The sequence below is a fragment of the Chaetodon trifascialis genome, chromosome 2 (genome assembly GCF_039877785.1).
Source record: "Chaetodon trifascialis isolate fChaTrf1 chromosome 2, fChaTrf1.hap1, whole genome shotgun sequence".
Lineage (NCBI taxonomy): Eukaryota > Metazoa > Chordata > Actinopteri > Chaetodontiformes > Chaetodontidae > Chaetodon > Chaetodon trifascialis.
This window is the reverse complement of record NC_092057.1, coordinates 21065121-21086773: the sequence shown is the minus strand read 5'-3', so window position 1 is coordinate 21086773 and position 21653 is coordinate 21065121. Positions and strand designations below refer to the sequence as shown.

At 44.5% G+C, this 21653-nt stretch overlaps 1 protein-coding gene across 1 annotated transcript in view; it reads right to left on the bottom strand.

Moving 5' to 3' along the window:
* Positions 1 to 45: 45 nt before the first annotated feature.
* Positions 46 to 21653, bottom strand: part of pkd1a (polycystic kidney disease 1a) — a 61796-nt gene continuing 40188 nt past the window's right edge. The window contains exons 26-56 of the mRNA XM_070978320.1: positions 20923 to 21244; positions 20586 to 20802; positions 19255 to 19414; positions 18872 to 19024; positions 18583 to 18727; positions 17897 to 18232; positions 17688 to 17776; positions 17109 to 17427; positions 15690 to 15867; positions 15261 to 15525; positions 14984 to 15179; positions 14363 to 14533; positions 14137 to 14280; positions 13832 to 14042; positions 13601 to 13727; positions 13304 to 13414; positions 12938 to 12987; positions 11685 to 11899; positions 11511 to 11589; positions 11187 to 11302; positions 9655 to 9857; positions 8719 to 8913; positions 8449 to 8588; positions 7844 to 7974; positions 7378 to 7474; positions 7116 to 7241; positions 6118 to 6289; positions 5701 to 5991; positions 5317 to 5451; positions 3833 to 4159; positions 46 to 3668 (exon numbers count right to left, since the gene is read on the bottom strand). Of these exons, the coding sequence (XP_070834421.1) occupies positions 2595 to 3668; positions 3833 to 4159; positions 5317 to 5451; positions 5701 to 5991; positions 6118 to 6289; positions 7116 to 7241; positions 7378 to 7474; positions 7844 to 7974; positions 8449 to 8588; positions 8719 to 8913; positions 9655 to 9857; positions 11187 to 11302; positions 11511 to 11589; positions 11685 to 11899; positions 12938 to 12987; positions 13304 to 13414; positions 13601 to 13727; positions 13832 to 14042; positions 14137 to 14280; positions 14363 to 14533; positions 14984 to 15179; positions 15261 to 15525; positions 15690 to 15867; positions 17109 to 17427; positions 17688 to 17776; positions 17897 to 18232; positions 18583 to 18727; positions 18872 to 19024; positions 19255 to 19414; positions 20586 to 20802; positions 20923 to 21244 (6495 nt within the window). The 3' untranslated portion in view covers positions 46 to 2594. The remainder of the gene's footprint in view (positions 3669 to 3832; positions 4160 to 5316; positions 5452 to 5700; positions 5992 to 6117; positions 6290 to 7115; positions 7242 to 7377; positions 7475 to 7843; positions 7975 to 8448; positions 8589 to 8718; positions 8914 to 9654; positions 9858 to 11186; positions 11303 to 11510; positions 11590 to 11684; positions 11900 to 12937; positions 12988 to 13303; positions 13415 to 13600; positions 13728 to 13831; positions 14043 to 14136; positions 14281 to 14362; positions 14534 to 14983; positions 15180 to 15260; positions 15526 to 15689; positions 15868 to 17108; positions 17428 to 17687; positions 17777 to 17896; positions 18233 to 18582; positions 18728 to 18871; positions 19025 to 19254; positions 19415 to 20585; positions 20803 to 20922; positions 21245 to 21653) is intronic.

Below are 21653 nucleotides of genomic sequence, written 5' to 3'. Positions count from 1 at the left end.
TTGCAGACCACAAACCTGTACCAAAGATCAGGGGAACGACTATTTGACTACAGCATTTGATTTTATTATTTGACACCAGAACTATTTCATTATGCAACGTTCAGCAGTCAAAAGTCTTTATTTGACTTTGTCAAGTGCAAAAGCAGAAGTGCTGCAACTGCAAAATACAGATATGAGATACAAAGAAGAGCAAAGACATGTTTGTAACACCGTTTTAAAACAAAATGCATGGTACAACATACAGTGACATCTGGAGGACAAGAAGGCGAGCTTTGGCACTATCTTGTTAATGCGCCGTACACATAGCAGAGGCGTTAACTGTTGACTGCTGAGCCACCTGTGCTTTGTAAGTGGCATATTGTGAACAATGATTTATATTAAATAGATTGATAGCTTTGGCTGTAGTGCTTCAGTTAGACTGGAGAAATGTAAAACTTTGGGGTTTGCAACACCAGTGCTTGACCTATGCTTATGCCACTGCAGCACATAAACAATACTGATCATGAAAAGCCAAAATATATACACCACAACGCACCAATATATACAGACATGTACACTCACAACTGAAATGGTTTTCTTTCGTGAGATCCTGAAACTTATAGATCTTATTGGGCAGAAAAAAGGTGTGATAATGTTTCAAAATAAAATCATTTAGGGTGTTGGTGCTTTGCTTTACGCCGTGTAATGTTGGAGCTTGAGTGGAAGAGCGAGAAAAAGGGGCCTCAATCACACTTAAGCGTGACTTATCAGTACCTCTGCAACATCTTCCCTTTTTCAAATCTTAAAAACCCACGAAAACAGAGCGCTGACACATAACTTCCCAGTTTTTGGCTGAGAGAAGAAGAAAGCTGAAGTCTAAAATAGGCTGGAAGTCAAAGTCAGTGGCATGATTTCACCTCGAAATACATATTTCTTTGATTCTTAGATTACTGAAAACACCTACTTTGCCCCCAATTCTAGATTTCCTGGTTCTTCCAGGTTTTGGGGAAAAGGGTGGGGTCCCTGAGATCTGCCCATTGGACACAGAAGTACGTATGTTGATCAAAACAGGACATAAAAAATCAAGAGCAGACGAAAGTACAAACACAACTACTCGCTATGGCTTCAACACCTTGATAATACTTATTAGGATGTTTCTATAATGTAGCTGTTAAGATATGAAATGAAAACTTGACACAAGAGTTAAATATGGCATTGGATATCAGCTCCATTAGGAAATAAAGTGCTAAGTACAAAATGAATGAATGAATTACTTGGCGTGGTAACACTGCATAAATGATGCAAAAGCTTTGGCAACGTTTATAGTTAAGATACAGTATGAGTGAAGCTTTCTCTATTGGTTTTGGACACCAAGCTTATTACTTTACACCACGCCTCGCCAAGAATCTACATCAGAACAAAAGTGCTTTTAAATCACATCCATAATGAAAACAACACATTAAAAAAAAAAAAAACATTTTAAAAAGATAATCAGACTGGGAGTTATTATAGCTTTATGATGGGGGAACGTGTGTGTAAATAAATGTTCAGTAATGTATAAATGAAATCCTTCCTGCTTCCTCAACTTTCATCTCCAACCAAACTCCTACACTGAGCACCGTCTTTATCTGTCTTCTTTCCCTCTTCTTGCCAACACTTCTGTGCTACTTTGTTCTGCGCTACAACCATCTGCTACACCTCCTCCTTGTCACTACGCGTAGCTTCCCTTTGTCCTTCTATCTTTTTCATTTCTTCATACTTTTCCTGTAAGGAGAGGATGGTTATATCTGCACCCTGAAGAACTGGCTGCTGGGATCCCAACAACCATGTGTGTGTGTGTATGCTCGATTTTGTTTTCTCTTGTACCTCAGTGGGCTGAAATGTGTGGCACGTTACAATTAGCGCATCTGTGCCTACAGTGTTATTTCTATGCATGTGTATATGTGGATGTGCGTATATCTGTGGGTCCATAAAACATGACTATTTTCAGACAGGCCACAAAAAAAGTACCCATGGTGACCGAAATATAAAATATAAAAATATGTAGACAGACAACATAACTGAAAAAAAGGACACAATTTTCTGAGATACACAAAAAGACTGATTGCATTGTCTGCTTTCAACTGGTAAAGTTCTCAGGTGAGCACGATCGTGTGCTCCTGTCAGTGACCTCCAGGGTCACGTGGGGTCGGGGGTCAGGTTTAGTCCAGGGAAATAAGGAGCAGGAGTATTCCTTGGTTTCAATGCTGAGCTTCATGTGGCAGACAAAACCAGCTCAGTTAACATCTGGTGACCTGCACCTTGTTTCTGAGAGAACTGAACTGGGATTGGGACGGATCACGATTCATAAACCTGCAAAGTCCTATTTTATTGCTTTCTGTTCATCTTTAAATGCCTCAAACTGCTCCTCTGCTCTGGGATTCTTCTTATTTCCTTCTTGTGCTTGCTTCTAGACTTTCTCATCCACTATTTTCTCTCCTTTGCTCGGGTTTAGAGAGGGGCACCTGGGGGACAAAACCTGCTGCCCCCGTCCTCCTCTCGTCCTTAATCCGACATTCACTCTTGCGTTCCTTTACTCCACCTTTCACCTCTGTTTGTCCATCTATCCAGAGTCCTCAGGATTTAGGGTGTCCAGGGGCATGTCTGTCTAGGTTGGGGTGCACCTTGTTTTTGAGGGGTGGAGGTTTGCGTTTTCGCTTGCGTGTAGGAATGGTGGTAGTGTGAGCCGGGTGGTTGAACAGACTAGAGGAAGGGAGGGCCTCTCTCTCTGTGGGGGGGTCCCAGTCCCGGCTAGTGGGTGTGGGGGCAGGGGTAGATGGCGAGGAAGGGTTAGTTGCAGGGGTAGGTGGAGGTGCAGTGGGTGTTTTGGTCAGTGGGATGTGGGAAGGGGGAGTGTTTGCTGATGAGACGGGGAGAGAGGAGGAGGAGTCAGAGGCAGATTTATCTAAGACTGGTGTAGGTGGAGGTGCACTCACTGAAGGTTTGGCTGCTGATTGAGGGGCGGGTGTGTGTGTCGTGGCAGAAGCTGGTCTGGGCTTTAAAAAGGGAACATGTGTGGCTGCTGAAGTCTTTTTGGGGTTGGCAGCAGTGTTTCCACAGTCCTTTGGAAGTTCACTTTTGTCTGTCTTTTTCCCCTTTTTGCTCCCTTTGTGTTTTTCTTTGCCACTCTTTCGTTCTCTCCATCCAGCAGAGTCCTTGTCCTCCCCCTTCCCTCTCTGTCCTGCCTCGCTCCTTCCTCCCTGACCAGCACCTCCTCTCTCCCTCCCTCTATGCCTCCTCTTCCTTTGGGCACGCTCCAGCCTGCACTCGACGTGGTACAAATCCTCTGTTGCCACGGTGACACGGTCAAGCTGTTGCAGCAGGGCGTCCAGGGTGGGGAGGAGCCTCCTCAGAGAGGCTTCGGTCTCCGCTCTCTCCCTCCAACTGGTACTTCCCATCACCACTCCTGGACCGAGCCCCAAACCCAGGCCCAGCCCGAGTCCCAGACCGATCCCTGGCGCTTCCGTCAGGCTGCAGGGGCTAGAGGAGGCCGGGCGCCATGAGGCCTCAGAGCCCGCGTCAACGCTGTCTGGGGTGGGAGGGGAGTCAGGACCATCCAGCGGCGGTAAGCACAGGGACTTGCAGTCGCTGGTGGAGGATGACCGGGACGGTGGCAGCTCCATGCCCTCGAAACGCACCTTATGACGGAACTAAGAAGAGAACCGAGGAGGAAAAAAGAGAGGACGGAAGATTAGGGGAAAAGTGTGCATATCTTTCTAAATAGCCTTAATATTTTGTCCCTATAAAGTAAAATTATTATTGTGTTCTTCCAGAAATGGCCACAGCAGCTGTCAACACTAAGCAGGACATGTACCTCCTTGGCCCTGCTGAGACCCATCCACATTTTGAGTCTTCTGAGGAACAGCTCAACCATCTCGTAGTCTTGCAGATCCACAGCTGGACGGTACAGCTCTGCTCGTGCGCGCCGATAGTTCCTCAGCAACACAGACGTAACCAACCACAGCAACACCAGCCGAAGTACGGCAAAGCTCGCGTGGAACACCAGCGAGGAGACGGTGCTAGAGGGGCCGGTAGTCATCCAGCTAGCACGCCATGATAGGAGACCACGTCCACCGGCGCCCAACAAAGACAGACAGGCAGAGCTCACACTGCCGTAGCCGTCCAGTACAGAGTGGAAGAGCTGGAGTGAAGGAGACGGAGGAAGAAACATTTCAAACAGCTGGTTCCTCGCAGTACTTCATAGAGAATATTGAACAAATCAAAAACAGTGAAAGCAGTAACTCATATAATATATGTAGTGAAGACTTTGAGGGGATTTAATTAAAGGCATTAAGTGTGTTTTGGTGAAATGGAAGTTATGTCAATATTGACATGTATGATTATAGTGAATAATTTCCAGTGAGAAACTTCACTGAGAGACTATTTTACAGAGCAGCACAGAGGACTGATGGAGATCTTCATCACATGGAGCAACAACAGTCACCTGAAGATCAATATCAGCAGAACCAGTGAGCTGGTGGTGATTGCAATGCTTCAAATATGGATGCCACCAGTGTTGCAGAGGCAGAAAAAAATACCTATTTATTTTACATTACATACATTTAGCATATGCTTTTGTCATACAAGTTATTTGAAACAAATATGTTGACCAAAGTGAAATTTGGACCTGATTATTTGGAGCTTCAGTATTTGTTGTTCTCCTTTTAAAGGTTTCACACCATCAGTCATGACCAGAAGTAAGGCACTTTTGGGGAAGACACTCTTCTTTGAAAAGAAAATGACCCATCATTATGAACTCCATTATTTCATTGTTGTGTTTAAAACCATTTTCTATTTTTACGCCTCTTCTTGCTCTTCTTCCTTCTGTTCATGTTAGTTTATGTAAGATAATTATGCTTCCATTCTGGCAGGGCTGTCTGCCTGCCTGACTATACCTCAAGGAAACATGCTGCTTAAATAAGGTCAAAACTAATCTGCTGGGTAACATGTATATTATATGCATCACTTAGACTTTTCCTCGAGCATTATATATTATATAAACTCATATAACTCAGATGTGTTGTCACACTCATCTTTCAGTAAGGCTGTATGTCGGCATATATGAGGCTGTGCTATGCTGTCTGTGCTAAAGTAAAGCTTTATGGGAAATTCTATCAACTGGTATTGCAGAAAGAGGTTTGAAGGCATGACAGTGAAGCATGTTTTGTCTATGTTTATGTGTGTGTGTGTGTGTGTGTGTGTGTGTGTGTGTGTGTGTGTGTGTGTGTGTGTGTGTGTGTGTGGGAGAGGCTCAGCGAGAGAGAAACAGAAGGAGCAGACAAGAGAAAAGAATCTGACCAGGTGTCCTGTGTGTGAGTAAGCCAGCACCAACAGCAGTAACGCAAGGGCGACTCCCAGCAGCTCCCAGACTGAGCGCCGCAGAGCTCTGCCAAACACAGCCCACTCTCTGAGGAACCGCAACTGGTGGGACGCCTGGACCATCAGAGAGGGAGGGGGTCAGAGCGTGAACCAACTCAGAAATACATGAAAAATGATTTTCTGTTGGCATTGAATGGAAACTTCCAGTATATTACAACTTGGGCCTCATTTCACAGTTTTGGCCATCTCTTCCTGCTGGTCTAAACATTGTAGTCTTTACAGGACATTTATGTGCTTTTGTCCAAATATTTGCATTTTAACCAATCTATACACTCCTTGATAAGGATAGCCTCTCTCTCTTACCTTGAGCACCAGTATGAACAGCAGCATTGCAGACATGACTGTGTACATCTGGCTCTGTCTGGCCAACGGGTAGAAGTCTGTGAAGGCGTCCCGCGGGCGCTGCAGGTATGACGCCCACTGCTGCGTGGCCATGGTGCAGCGGCTCAGGTGCAGCCCGCACACAGAGGCTGCCAGAGCCAGTTTGCAGATGCCCAGGAGTCTCCAGGCTGACAGCAAGTACGCATAGCCTTCTCTGAGGAAGCCCAAGACGCCCCGCACCAGGAAATACAGCACCAGGGCGAGGAGGACAATCTGGAAAACAGGAGGCCACAACGTGAAACTGTATCAAAGCCAAGGACAGAGGAGAGGATTCAGGTGTCTTGGTGGTCAGCAGTTTTTGTGATTAGTGACAGTCTCAGAGGGGTTGCCTGGGGTTACCATGAGGAGGAGCTGCAGGTCCAGGCCTGTAATTGGCCACAGAGTGATGACAATGAGGTCAAGGCTAGACTGGGCACGCTCAGAAACTGGAAACTCAAACAGGAAGGAGAAGACAGCCAGGAGGTTTGTGTTGATGTTGTAGAGCGAGAACTCGACAGAGACTGCACGGGTCCTATGAACACACACACACACACACACACACACACACACACACACACACACACACACACACACACACACACGCTTAATGGACTGTGATGAGATCAGGAGTCAAGAGATTTCACTGTCTGTTTTGGCTAGCTCTCTGTTTTGGAACCAACTTTCATATTTCATTTATCTTAGTTAAGATGGGCGTTTCTATCACAGGAAGTTTCATTTCATATGAGAGATAAAAAGCACTAACTCCCTTTTGTTCAAACGACACAGTTAAGTGTGCTGTCAGATACCTCCAACACCCTCTATTTATTGGCTTTCTGTTGCTCCCCTCTGAAAACCTGCAACCTAACACCAATTGTGGTAGGATTCAAGTTTTGTTTGTACCATCAGCTATTATTCACAGAACAATTGTTGAAAGCCAGCCCACATTCTTAGCACGTTCTTCACTGGCCTGTTTTCTGTCTTTTATTTTCACGTTTAATGTTTTCATATGCAGCGTTTTAATGACTGTAGGCTGTAAGAGAAAATGCTCTTCAGGGAGACTCCACTCCAGATTTATAGCACCACAAGTTTGACTGTTTTATTCCACTATTGTGAAATTGTGTGCACTCGCACATCAAGCCCGATTTCTATTCCCTTGCTTTTGGCCCCTGGACGTTGGAATAACCTGGTAGTGAGATCAGTGAGCACTCTGAAAGTCTAAAAAATAAACTTCCATAAACTGTAATACGTGGGGTGGGAGGGGAGAATAATACCACATATGACAGATTCTAAATTTGACTTATGATGTTTTTTATGTAGTTTTTCGAGTATTTTCAGTCCCATCTTCCCACATTCACTACCTGTAGTCGAGCCAGTGCTGCTGCTGTAGCTGCTGTAAGGACGAAGAGGACTCCTCCAGGCTTCTGTTCAGCTGCTGGACAACAGCTGCACTGTTATTCACCCCCATCTGACCTAAACGCCACACCCTGGAAAGAGGAGTGGGAGGAGACACAGGAGAAAGGACACTGACATTAAAGATGAGCAGATCTTAAATAGATACTGAATCTGATCTACAAGTTAACCCCTGCCTGGTCACAGCCAGGCTTTCAATCCTGTCCTTACCAGTTCACATTGCGAGCTCTGAATGCAGTAAAATTCTCAGCGTCTTTAGGGATAGATGTAACCCGGCCCTTTGCCCAGATACTGGAACCATCAGCAACTGGAAAAACAGTAGAGTTTCAACAAGTTCAGACATTCAACTGCAAACTGAATTCATCTATTCCCCCGGAAGGATCAATTCAAACATGAAAGAGAATGAGTTCAACAGTAGGTGTTCAGAAATGGTAGTAATAATGTCCGCTGGAGCGCCTGAGATGTTAAACATTAAAACCTTTATGCAGTTGACCTAATATTATTCAAAGAAAGACAGACACAAAGAAACAAAGAAAAGATGTCAATGTTTCATGTGTACTGACTAAATAAGCCAGTGAGGTCTTCTGTCAGATCAGAGGAGCCTCAGGTTTTTAAATATTTAGCTTCCACCGAGTCAACAACGAAGGCAGAGACAGCGACCACATTTAAATCTCACCCTGTGGGTCACGGATCTGACGGAGCCTCAGCGTGCCCAGCAACACGCTTCCTGTGTCTCTCAGGAGGGTGGAGTCGTCCAGTAGCCGTGGCAACAGGGAGTCATTCAGCCACATCAGGACATCATCTCGGCTAGAAGAAAGGGTTAGAACATTTGAATATAATTAAATCTATGTAAAATTATATCATATATAATTGTATATTTTATACACACACACACACACACACACACACGTTTTTTTCGAGAGCTGATAAGATCTTATCAGATGGCACTCTGAAACTCCTTACACTAAAATAACACATCCAGGTAAAATCTCAAGAGCACACCAGAGAAAAACTCAGTCATGGGAGCAGAATTTTTTCTGTTCTTTTTTTTTCCAAAGACACACTGTGTTTGCCTAAAAAAAATCAGCAAATCTCACAAGCAGACAAGCAGGAGGTACGAGAAGTTATTCTCAGCAGAAGGAACCAATAAAAAAAGCCAAAGTTCATGTTTTTGAAAAAACAATTTCTCATTGACTGAACACCACAATATCTTCCCTGTAGAACTGAAGTTCAACAAGTTTGTGTGTGTGTGTGTGTGTGTGTGTGTGTGTGTGTGTGTACCTGCTGATGTTATGGTAATCGGGTGTGTGTAGCGCTCGTTGCAGCTGAGTGCGCAGTCTCAGACTGTGTGTATCTTTGGCTGAGTCAGAGTAGTTGAGAAGCAAAACCACCAACAGGAAAAACATGTAAACCAGGAAATTCTGAAAAAGAAAACCAACAATTCAAACAAGTTAGCAAACAAGAAACAGAGGTCCAAATGTCCACAACACAGTGAAGACACAGAGACAACGTCCATCTCTCGAAGCTCATCCGTCTCTCTCTCTCACTCACCTTCAGCATGGTGTGCAGCATGTGGACCTTGCGGGCCTGGTGTCGAGCCTGAGACAGAGCAAAGCCTTGTGGCGGTCTCACTCTGTGCACCCGCTGGACCACTCTCTCCACCCGGGGGAACTCCACCAGCACATCCTGGTCCTCTGGACGCAGGCGATGGACACACACTGCGTAGTAAACTGCCTCACACAACACCTGTGACACGGGGGGGGGGGCGTGTTCAGTTAGGGTTTGGAAACTCTTTGAGAACTCACGAGGTCGGTGAATTTAGATTCAGATTGGTCAGCTGAAAGAGGAAAAGCTCAACTGAGTCGTGTTAACGTGACCAAAGCCAAACAGGGATTTAGTCAAAAGAACGTTTCTGCAGTCCAAACTTCAGTCAGCACATTTTGAACTCATCTTACATCTCTCAAGGGCACAAAAGCAGCAGGATTATGTATTCTCTAAACATGGTTCACTCGATTTCCGATGGCGACCATCGTACATCTACACATCCAGCAGCTTCAGAGCATCAGCAGCCTTCATTTGGAGATGTATTTTTGCCCAAGTCCAATTTTCACTCTCTCTTTTAGCCCCCTGAGGGAAATATTTTGCTCTTCAGCTGCTGAATGCTCCGCTATGTTCACCAGCTAGTCTCTAACGTGGCTGTTTGAAGCACAGCGGGTGTCAGAGCTGTCTGTGCCTTCTGTGGCTGAAAATGCGGTTGATGGGAGCTGAACCAGAACAATAAAGCTGCAGGCTGTAAATCCAAAACTACGAGCTTTCAGACACTGAAACAGGTAATATCGTTCCAATTACACATAGTTATTTGATCCATTGGTAATGTGATAATATTGATTAGTACAACTTTAAATTAAGAAAAAAAACTGCAGCACATTGTGAATTTAGACAAGTGTATACGTGTGTGAAGGAGCATCTGAGAATACGTGTGTTTACCTTAAGTGGCTCCAACAGCAGGCAGGAGCACAGGAAACTGGCAAAGCAGGAGATGAGCCACATCATGGCCATGCTTTGACTGAACCCGTGGCCCGCCCATATCGAAACACCGCTGGCCAGAGCGATCCCGACCCAGCTGCCCCACAGGACAGCTCGTCCACACCAGGGAGGAAACCGTCTGGGACGACACACATCTGTCACGACTGGAGAGCGGAGAGGAGAAGGGTCGGGAGGAAGAAGAGGACGTGTGAAAGGAAATACTGATGAAGTGAAAGACCAGAGGCAATAAATGAAAACAGTGAAGTAAATCCATTTTTCACAGTACACAAAGTATTTGAAAGTCATTTCACACTTCAGAAGAGAAAATAAGTTCCAGTCTCGTTACGTATCCACAAAAACTCCAAAGTTTGTTCAGTGACCAGCATGTCTGACAGATCCATCAAGTTGCCCAGAGAAGAATAAATGCCGTCTTAGGAACTTTGTGTCTGGCGCAGAGTCAAGAGTGGCTTTTCAATTTGTTTTCCTCTGACAAGAAAGGATTTGTTCTGTTTATTAAAATTCAGGCAGCAAAACGAAAGCACGATGCATATACTGTGGTTTCACATCAGAACATAGCTATGACGGCCCAGACACACAGCCGCCAGCACTGGGCTCGTTACTGGAAGCAGAAACACAGTTTTACTCATTCCTCATCTATCCTATTTACAAGTAACCATCAAAGTTTGCTCGTTACATAATGAGAGCTAAAGTATCGGGCTAAAAAAAAAGATTCATGTGTCCTGTGTCACCAATCCAGAGAGCAAAGCACGCAGATCAACAGCGGAACAGCTTGCACATAATTGATTGACGAGGAAAACAGCTTTCGGATGCTCTTTTAAGTCCGATCTGGAGATCTTTTACAATGACTCTGTTGCTGTGACGGTACTTAACATTTCATGGAACTGGCAGAGGAAACATTTTTTTTTGCACCTGCATTCAATTTACAATCGAAAACAAGAACCTTGCTATTGTTTTGCTTGATAAAAAAATCCTGAACCAGAGCAGAAGAACCCAGAGAAACTAGCCTGACTGAGATGAAAACGACATACGCTTGTTTTTCTTCTGACTTTACTTGCAAACTTTAAATAAAACTTTTTTTTTTTGCATTTATCGGGGCTGCAAACAACAACAATAAAGCTGGAAGTCATTTGGTTTCCAATTAATTAGACTTTCTATGTAAAATGTGGTAAAAAAAATGACCCTTGTTAAATATTTTCACTGAACTCCAGCGACAGAATTTTGTTCCTGTTCCGCTTTGGTTTTATTTTTCTTTCCATTTAAGCTGATCTTAACTTTTTTTAATTGATATTAAAATTGGCCCTAATACGGGCTCTGAGTGCTGGGATGAAATTTTATTGACAATTCAAACTTCAACAGACACGCACGCACGCACGCACGCACGCATGCACACACGCACACACACACACACACACACACACACACACACACACACACACACACACACACACACACACACACACACACACACACACCTGTATTTGAGGTGAAAGCAGTCTTTGGTGGGTCTCTTCTCACAGATTCTAGAGGAAGAGGCTCATTCAGCTTCTGGAGGAGAATCACTTCAGTCTTATCTCCGAAAATGCTCGACCTGACACACACACACACACACACACACACACACACACACACACACACACACGCACGCACACACACACACACACACACACACACACACACACAGGCAATGGAAATAAAATAAAGTCTGAGCAAATCCACAAACATTCCAAGTAAAGCTGGTGAATTCATTTCATTTCAGTGAAAAATGATCAAATCTCTTGCTCAGAGATCACACTTACAGGTCGGCCATCTCACTTTCATCTGCCTGGGGAAAGAAATTCTGTCCGTCTGTCAAGATGTGTTTGATGAGATCCTCGTCTGTGAGTGAAAAGCAACGCTTGAACTTTGACACAGAAAGTGTAGCAATACAACCAAACGAGCTGTCACTGAAGATGCCTCTGTGTTTCGTTTACCTGAGGAGGTGAAATACTTGTTGCGTTGGTCAGTCCCCTCCTCGTCATCAGGGTTAAAGGTCATGTCGACGCCCAGGTGCCTGCTCCCCTGACCCCTCTTCAGCCTGGGCAGCCCCGCCCCATGGCCGGCCCCTCCCACCACAGACACATCACTCAACAGCTCTGGCCAATCCCTGTCCTCCATCTCCTCCTCTGCCATGCCCCAACTCTCCACACTGAAATACACAGCGAGAAGCGTTGTTATGTAGTGCAAAGGCAAATCTCTAGTAATAGCAATAGATATCACCATGAAAGACAATCATTTTCCTTAAGACAACAATCCTGAAATTTCCTGTTGAAATGTGCAAATGATTCATTATCTAATTAAATATGAACCACTTTGCATTAATCTCCACATCAGAAATCTTGAACAAACCCCTGTATGAAAGCCTTTAGAATGAGAAGAAGAATAAACCTGGAATGTTTTTATTTAAGTGTTACTGAAGTGAGACTCCTGCCTCAGAGTGTGAGAAAACAGCCTTCAGAGATGTGCACTGTAAAATTCCACATTCTTAGACCAAAAAAAAAAAAAAAAAAGACGACAGATGAATACTGAATACTGAATAGGGGTATCATTTCAACTAACAGATCATGAAACTTGCCCAGACGATTACTTAGATCAGGACAATTATTTTTTATATTTCAAGTGTCTAAATATGATAATTATACATTATCTAATTTGCGTACATTTCCAGAACAGAAATCTGAACACTTAAATGTGTATTTTGAAGGTCTCTTTCCACTAAAATCTCCAAACTGACCTGTGCATGAAAAAAAAAGCTTTTGTCTGCTGTGTCTGGCCTTCAGCAAATGATTACGTTACTCTGATGGTCTTCAGAGTTTCTTCTGTCTCTCTTAAAGCTCAAGTTTCTCAGGGGATGATAATTATGTTGTAGTAACACTGGACTGCTGAGACAGTTATGGCTGAAGGATTTGTAGTTGCTTTGGAACAGGAGAGAAATCATAGAGATATATATAAAAAATAAATAAAAAAAACACTTTTGATCTTTTCAGGCTCTTTTAAAACAATACTCTAATTCAAAAACTCTTTCCTCGTCTTTTTGTCTTTTATGCTCTTTATTCTTCAAATCTCTCTTATCTTCGCTTTGAAGACAGCTGGCATTTACATGCTGCTTGGCATTGATCTTCCAGTAAGCAAAGTTGTGCATTATCTACATCTCTACAAGTAGTGTCATGGCAACAGAGTAAGTCACCTTTTGGTTGATGGAGTTGGCAAATCCACATTGGTTTCCTCTGAGTTGGTCTGAGAAACAGAGAGAGATGGATGCATAGAGAGAGAGAGAGAGAGAGAGAGAGAGAGAGAGAGAGAGAGAGAGAGAGAGAGAGAGAGAGAGAGAGAGAGAGACTAATGATCTCACAAGGAATAGCAGAAAATGTTTCCTTGCTTGACTGCACTGTTCATTTTTATCTTAATCACTAGGCTGGAAAAACCATGGAATTTATCCTAATTTAATATTGATTCCATAATAAAGCCAAAAAAAAAAACTTTATAGCATCTGTAACCATATCATGATGCATCATTCAGCTGAACATCCCAGTGTGTTATTGTGATACTCAACCTCGCCATTGAAAAAGAGGAAGGAACTTCCAGCCATGGAGTTGTCCAGGAAGTCATCAATTTCCACTGACTCCTGGTCCATTTGTGGTGGCACCTGCTCCACAGACACACACTAATGTTCACGCACACACACACACACACACACACACACACACACACACACACACACACACACACACACACACACACACACACACACACACGGATTCACACACAAAGACAAATGTTCAGCTCCATGCTTGGACTTTGGGAGGTACTAAGACCTTGACTGTGGTAGTTTAGGGCAGGTTTGTGTTACCTTGCTGCGGCTCATTCTGAATAATGTGAACACGAGCAGGTAGAGAGGGTAGACGATGAGACACGTCACCACACCGGCTGCCACCGTTTCTCCATTTAATGAAGCAAACCTCGAGACGGCCCGCGGGCTGCAGCACAGGATGGCATTCAAATGTCAAACAAGTCAGTGGTTGTAATGCGGACACAAAGACAGGTAGGTAGTGAAGACAGTTAAAAAGGAATGTCCCTGTACCTGTATCTCTTGTCCACCACAATGCTGTACCACAGAGTGTTGGCCAACAGAAAGAGCTGCAGCAACACAGCGCAGCACGTGGCTCTCTGCAGTCGGGTGAAAGGGCTGCGGGGGGGTCTCTCCCACAGCGACAGCCATAGGTGACTTTCACACAGCGCCCTCTGCAGCTCACACCGCAGAAGGCGAGGCAGCTGACGAAGCACGGCCTCCTCTGAAGGAAAGAGGAAGCAACACGATGGAGTGAACAAACACACATGCACCATCAGCGGATGCTTGTTGAGGATGGTTTGGTTACAGTTTCTTACCTGAGGCCTCCACCTCAATCTCTACGCGCCCATCAGTTCTCTCATTGTCAACTGACAGCCACTCCTCAGCCAGGAAGTAGTAGCTGCTTCCTGTCTGCAAGTCTTTGACCAAGACATACTGCAGCATCCATGCTGGGGACAGACCTGAGGGAGCATCAAGAAATGATGGTTACAAGAAGTTTGATCAAATATCAGTTGGTCAAACAAAGACCGCGGCTCTCCGTACCCTTGTTGTCATGCCAAATTCGTATTTTCCAGACACTGCCCAGACTGGTATCCGTGGCAATATGAAAGATGTCAAGAGCATTGCGTGTGAATGCTCCTCTGCTGTCGAGATGGCGGTGTCCGCTGCGGCTCTCGCGTCCATACAAACTGATTCCCACATGAGCCGTGGTGCCTGGAGGGACAGAGAGAGACTCATTATATCGACTATTTCCTCACATTCTGAAGTCTGCACAGACTCTCCATATCAACATTCATTTGCAGTATCGCAGTTTTTGCTATTCTAGTCATCAAAGCACTGACCTGACAACAAATAATTTACTTTTGACAGAAATTGAAGTTGATTAAGGAGGTTTGCTCATTCACAGCCTGTGAAATGTCAGTGCATGTTTGTGTTTTAAACTCTCTTTCTTCAGTTTTCCATGTTTATTACATTCTTCTTTTAAAGCTCTTGCAAGTGGAGCTAGGGCTTTTAATCAAGGTCATCTTTTCAGGCCTATATTCAGGCTAATAGAGTAGTATGTAAGTTTAGTTCTGTGAATACCCATTGAGGTATAAATGACTCAAATGTGCATACTTTTCACCAACCTACCAGCTGTTTTACAGTGTTGCCTCGCTAACTCACCAGCCCCTCGGCTCCAGCCGGTCTTGACCTGGATCTCATACTTAAAGAGTCCATCTCGGCCGCAGAGTGGAACCACACCAGCCCGACGAAGATCCAGCTGGTCCAGCTTGTGCAAGATAGCTGCTGCCACAACATAGCTTAGTAATCCCAACACGCACACCAACAGGACAACCAGGCTTGGTGCTCCAGAACGCTCCTGAAGGAGAAGGGAGACAGTTTAAGTGTGTGTTCATCTGGTGCATGGGCACAAAAAAGTGTTTGTTTTTCTGATACTGACTGGCACTTTAAAGCTAATGGCATCGGGCAGTACAAACAGGCCTGCAGCAAAGGCCGTGAGGTGCCTGGTGCGACAAACAGCTCTGCTGGCGTTGGTTTCTGCAAGGGGAACCATGCCATCTGTCCGCCACTGCTTCTCACTCTCACTGAAGTACTGACACAGAGAGGCAAACACCCCGACCTCCAGATGAACACCCATAGGCTGAGAGCCAGGGTTGCAGGCCGTGCTCACGTTGATAAAGTAGTCCAGTGTGGTGTCGCAGGACCTATGTGACACAGGTAAAGGAATTTCTTTGTGGTCAAACTGTACAGAAACACAATTCCAAATGAACTGTTTGGTGACCTGGGATCCTGACCTTGGCCCTCAGTTGCTACAAACAATAGTCTATAGTTCTGTTTAATTCTGCAGTGGATGAACAAGAGCTCTTACTCTGGCGACAGGAAGAAGGTGTATTTCCTGTGATCAAGATCTTGCCCCCTTGTCATACTGCGTGTGATACGTTTTCTGTCTGTGCAGTTGAACTCATTGGGTCGTTCGTGTGAATGAAGGTATGCTGTGATGTATGGCTCCTCCACACCCTCTTCTCTTTTATCCTTCTCTCTGGCATCTGGAGAGGGAAAGGAATAAATAATGAGAGGAATGCAAGTGGGTCAGTACAATCACAAACAAAGGCATAAAACTGTGCGAATAAAGAAACTAATTAGGCCTCTATTTATCAAACCACTTTTAGGACCCGCGCCAGCAGTTACACAAATCACAAAGTGAGTACAATGAGTTCTGTTTTACCTTTCTGTACTTGTCATATTAATGTATCTATAGAATGTAATATCCCTTTTTGGCGCATATCATAGCTACATGTTGGCAATTCATGCAGCCAATCTGTCATGCTGCAATTAAACACTAGACAGACTCATAATTATATATCTGGCACTGAAATAGCATTAGAAGTCACTTTAATTATAAAGAGTGCCAACACAGCACAGAATGGCTCTTTATTGATCCCTGAGAGAAAATTACATCATCATCACAGCTGCTTGGACACATTATGACAATACAAATGAAATGAAAGTGAGAATAATCCACTTCTTTTATAATGCAGCCCAATATAAAGCCCAACACAACACTACTTGACCTTTAAAGTGCCTTCCACTTCAACAAACACACACAACAATATTGTAAGCTTAACCAATGGGTGTATTTGCTGGACTGAACACATTATGCATTTCCTCAAATCGTGCCTTCATCAACCTCAACTGCAGGAGGTATCAGGCCTTTAGTTGAGACAGGCTTGTATAATTGGAAGCCTGGTTTTGATCCACTCCTGTTTGCCCTGTTAAAGTTACTGCGTCATGCTTATAATACAAACTCAGCACTTTTCTGTTTCTAGGTAAAAGCCTTCTAGCATTTCAGTTGATAGAATCCCTTACTTCCTTGACAAGGCTTTTATTTATAATTTTATTGTCACTCATTTACTTGCAAGGTTTCCATACGGCACTTCAAATGTATCTACTACCATCTTATTCTTGTATGTTACTACAAAATACAGTTTGGCTGGGACTTTCAATGATATAAAATGACTGGGATCAGACAGTAACACTTAAAATGAGTTATCCTGAACAACAAAACAAAGCGTTGAAAATAGCCTGACTATATTGTTGAATTTATATTTATGCACTAGGAGTTTATCCACCCTTGTTTTTCTGCCCCGGCCTCTATCAGAGACACAGGTTTTATTTGTTTGTGTTGATCATGGCCCCAGCCATTATAAGAGATCCAGCTTTTGTTTGACGGCTAATTTTTATTTGAGGAAATACGTTACGTATATAAATGCTGAACATGAGCACTCACCTTCCAGAGAGGTAAAGTTGAGCTGCACAAACAGTCCTGCCTGCCTGTTGGTGTTTCCCGTGCTGACACTCACAATGACAGAGTCACAGTGGCTGATGTTAACAGCTCCTGCTGTGGGGACTCTGCCAGTGCCAGAACCCTCAGGACCTGCATCTGCTCCACTACTCGCGTTGTTAATCGCCACTGTGATGGCTAGACTGTCATCCAGTCCAGAGATAGGAATCTGGGTACCGTTTTCAGTGCGGAACTCCATGGACGCCACCTCAGTGGAGACGGTGTAGTTCGCCACATAGTTGAAGGGGAAGGGGTTGGACTCCACCTGGAGGGAAAAAGAAAGCAGGGAAAGTGGAGCAAATTAGATCCGATGAAGAGAGGCAGAAAAAGTCTAAAAGATGTCAAATATGAGGCCACTTCAGACAAGTTGTATCTACAGTATGAGTGTATGCTGATGAGAGACTTGGGCACCAGCAGCTGTCAAGCTGCCAAATTCTTTGAAACCACTTTAAAGAGAAAATTGAAAAGAAGAAATCTGTACTCCAATGAGTAGTTTCCATCATATTACACATTCTCTGATGTTACCTGAAACAGTAGCTGCATGATGCTGTTTCCCGCAGCAGCTCTGCCAAGACTGTTGTTGAAAGCTCGGGGGATGGAGAACCGCTGGCACTCTGGTAGAAGAGGAGAGGACAGAGGAGGAGCAAATTTAACACTGATATAAACTATAGTGATTACAACTTTTAATGTGTAAATCTACCCACATAAACATAAACATAACTACCCAAGCCCACCTGGACTGTTGTTGCCATGGTAACAGAGCAGGCTCTGGGGGTCTGCCAGTTTCCCTGTGGCAGCGATCTCAGCTCCCCTCAGGACAAGCGGCTCCTCGTTGAGCACACGGGCATGCATGAGGATCAGCATGAGGACTGAGGACAGGCTGTAAGCCTTGGCCGCCACTCGCAGAGGGTGTGGTTCCAGTGAGGAGGGTGAGGGGTCTAACAGAGTGCCTCCTTGTTCCTCACCAGAGGAGTAAAAAGAGGAGGTGAAGGAGGATGAGGGGGAATCCACGTAGGGAGGCTGAAGGTAAGACTGGGATGTCGACTGGCTGACCTGATGAATCAGATCACCTGGAGGCAGCGAGAGGAGATGAGACAAGTGAAACGATGATTTTCTCTTTTTCCTTAAATACATGTTTGGTTGAAATAAATGATTCTATCCTGTAGAACATAAAACACAGAATACAAAGACCCTTCATGGCAAGAAGGCTGACTAACTGATTTAGAGTTTATAGTACCCTCTGTGTCTTGTGGTCTCTTATCTTTCAAAATATGTGATCTAATTACAAGCAACACCAATGAAAATGCATTACTCTCCACTGAGCAATAAGCATGCATAATTAAATGACTTGTTGCTGCCTGCACTGATCTGAGAGCTGGAACCACTCATGCATATACAGAGAGGCAGCAAACTTTCTTACCCATGATGTTCAGGATGTTGTCAGCTATCTCAGTGGGAGTGACGGTGCCCTGTTTGGTGTCAGTTTGCAGTATCTCAAGCATGGACTCCAGCTTGTTCAGCGTGCTGTTCTGACACTCCTCACAGATGAACTCTCGACTCACCGCCTGGAAAACACACACAGCTGATCATTCGTTTGCTTTCTAGGCTATTTCTTTCTTTTCTATCAACATCCTTTTTTAATTGCCCGTCTTTCTGTTCCGGTCCGCTTTCCTTTCCTTCACACATCATCTCCCTCTCATCCTGCTCACCGTGCACTGAGCCAAAGCAGCGGAGGTCTGCTGGATGTCGTTAACAGTGGTCAGGTCTAGAGCAGTCAGAGCTCTGGTGATGTTGCTGCGGACTCTGAGTCGGTGAGCGCGTTCGTTTCGGGACACCCGCACCGACTCCCTGGTCTGCTCATACTGGAAGGTAATTACAGGTGTAAGCATATTTCAGGTATTGAATTTCCCTTGGGGATGAATAAAGTCTCTATCTATCTATCTATCTATCTATCTATCTATCTATCTATCTATCTATCTATCTATCTATCTATCTATCTATCTATCTATCTATCTATCTATCTATCTATTGATAAATGATTGGACTGATAAATATAGAAATATATTAACTGATGTTGGGTGGATAGGCCTACCTCATTTAGGACTGTAATAAGAGCCAGTGATAACTCTCGGACCCTCTGGGAGTCTCCCTGCTCCAGAAGCTTTTTTAGTTTGGTGTCTGTCAGCTCAGACAGCCAATGGGGAAGGCTGTTGTACTCAGGGGGAGGTTTTGGCAGCATGACCTCGATGGACCTGGACAGAAAACACAAAGCATTCTCACTCTTTGCTGCTCTCAGGATGATTTACTTGTGTGCATGGAAAGACTAAAGTTAGACTATGAACATGGCAAATATAACTGCTTAACATCATCATCATCATCATCATCATCATCATCATCATCATCATCATCATCATCATCATCATCATCATCATCATGTTAGCACCATGACCGTGAGCATGTTAGCATATTAGCTGACAAGGCTAAGTACAGTTTCATAGAACATGGCTGTAAATCCTCTTGTTTGGTTTAATGTCGCTGTAGTTTGAAGGTAACAGTGAGTCTTCCTTTTTATAACCCTGTGCTACAGATCTCACCCTTCCACATCCGGAACTAACCTCCCTTAGCTTGACTGATGCTTCTATTTGGATCACATAGCAGCTCGTCTTAAAAGCAGAGAAATATTTCCTCCAGTGCTGATACTTTGTTGTGTTTGTTATTTATTTATTTAGTTTTTAGACAAGCATTCAACTCTTTCTATCTTTTACAGGAGCTGCTGCAAGAAAACCTAACAATTTACTAACTACATTAAGAGAGGCTAAATCCACTGTAAGGGACAAAACTGTAATTCCCTACAGAGCTAAACTATATTAAAGGTTCAGCGTGTAGGATTTCATGGTATCAAGCTGTAAATTTGCAGATTGTAACCAAATGAGCACCCCTCGCCTCACCCTCCCTTTCCAAGTAGGAGAAGGAAAAATGCTGTAGGCAATCTCTGGGGTCAGTGTTTGGTTTGTCTGCTCTGGGCTACTGTAGAAACATGGAAGTGCAACATGGCAGACTCAGATAAAGAGCTCATTCTAAGGTAACACAGGCATGATTCTTATTTTCAGCTCATTATACATAGTTAGGAATATTACGTTCCATTTCTTCAGATCGCCCTTAATCCTGCACACTGGACTGTTAAGTTCCGTGGCGAAATTAGGCTTTTCTACTTCTACATGAAGATCATAAGTTAACAACAGAACAAAAACCTTGGAGATGATGGGGATTAGGTTTACTGCACAGAAAAACTTTGGTAATGTTTGGGATTAGCTGGCTGCAGTAGCTTGGGATGTAAACAAAAAAAAGCTGGAGGACTGAATCTTTTTTAATTGGCCTCGCTGCTGCTTAACTGAAGCAAACAATTGAGTAAAATGTAGTTACTTGTTGAGCGCAGTGATGGCAGCTCCTTGGTGGTCCTCCACTGTGATGGATACGGCCACGCGGTGTCGGGCGGAGCTGAAGCCTGGGGGCAGGAAGGCAGAGTGCTCCGGGCTGCTGCCTTTGTACACACAGAAGTCCTCGCAGTAGTCTTCTCTGCAGCGCGTCACCAGTAAACTGTAGAGCAAAGGTGTCTCTGAGACCCCAAGATCACTGTAGCCTACAGGGAAGAATGTGAGAAAGACCGGAGTGAACAAACAGATGTAAACAGATGAGGAGCAATAGAGGGACTCTGGAAACAAGGAGTGTGAGAGCGAGGTCACGCCTTCCTTCTTGCTACCTGAGCAGTTGAAGTGCACCCGGTCCAACAGTGTGCGTATCCTCCAGCCTTCACCGTCTCCATCCCCGTACTCCACTCCCGCTTCCCCTCCCCCTGTCAGGTGGCACTCCCCACCAGCCGGGGGCATATTGTGGTGCAAAGTGATGGAGGCGGCGCCCTCGCCATCCAGACTGCCGTCGGTCACATGCAGGGTGAAGATGTAGGAGTCTCCATGGCGCAGGACGCCCTGCCGCAGCACCAGGTTCATGCCGTCGCTTCCTGTGGTGGTGGAGGACGAGTCTAGGACCAGAGTCTCATTCTGCAGCGTCATGGCACTCCAACGCTAACAGACAGAGAAAGGTTTTACTAAAGCATGCTATATTTAGTGAGTTTCTCAGAAACATAAAGGCACTAATTAATTCAATGAGCAGCAATTAGCCAGCGCAAAAGCTTTCATTAAAGGTAAGTACAGCCCAATTTCCCTTTTAAAGTTGTTTTGATGTTTGCCTTATTGTGTTTGGTTTAATACAGAGTAAACATTTGGAGCCAGAAGTAAAGTGACGGGCAGGGCCAGATGATTCATGGGGGCCAGAAACCAGGCTATAACTGACCTGGCTTAATGCTTTTAGTGTGATTTTTGGTCCTAGGTAGCAGGTTTTGAAAAAGGGGTAATTAGGTTGAGGATGAGACGCACACTTTGGGGCCCACAAGACAGGTTTGAAGAAACGGTTCAACATTTTAGGAAATACACT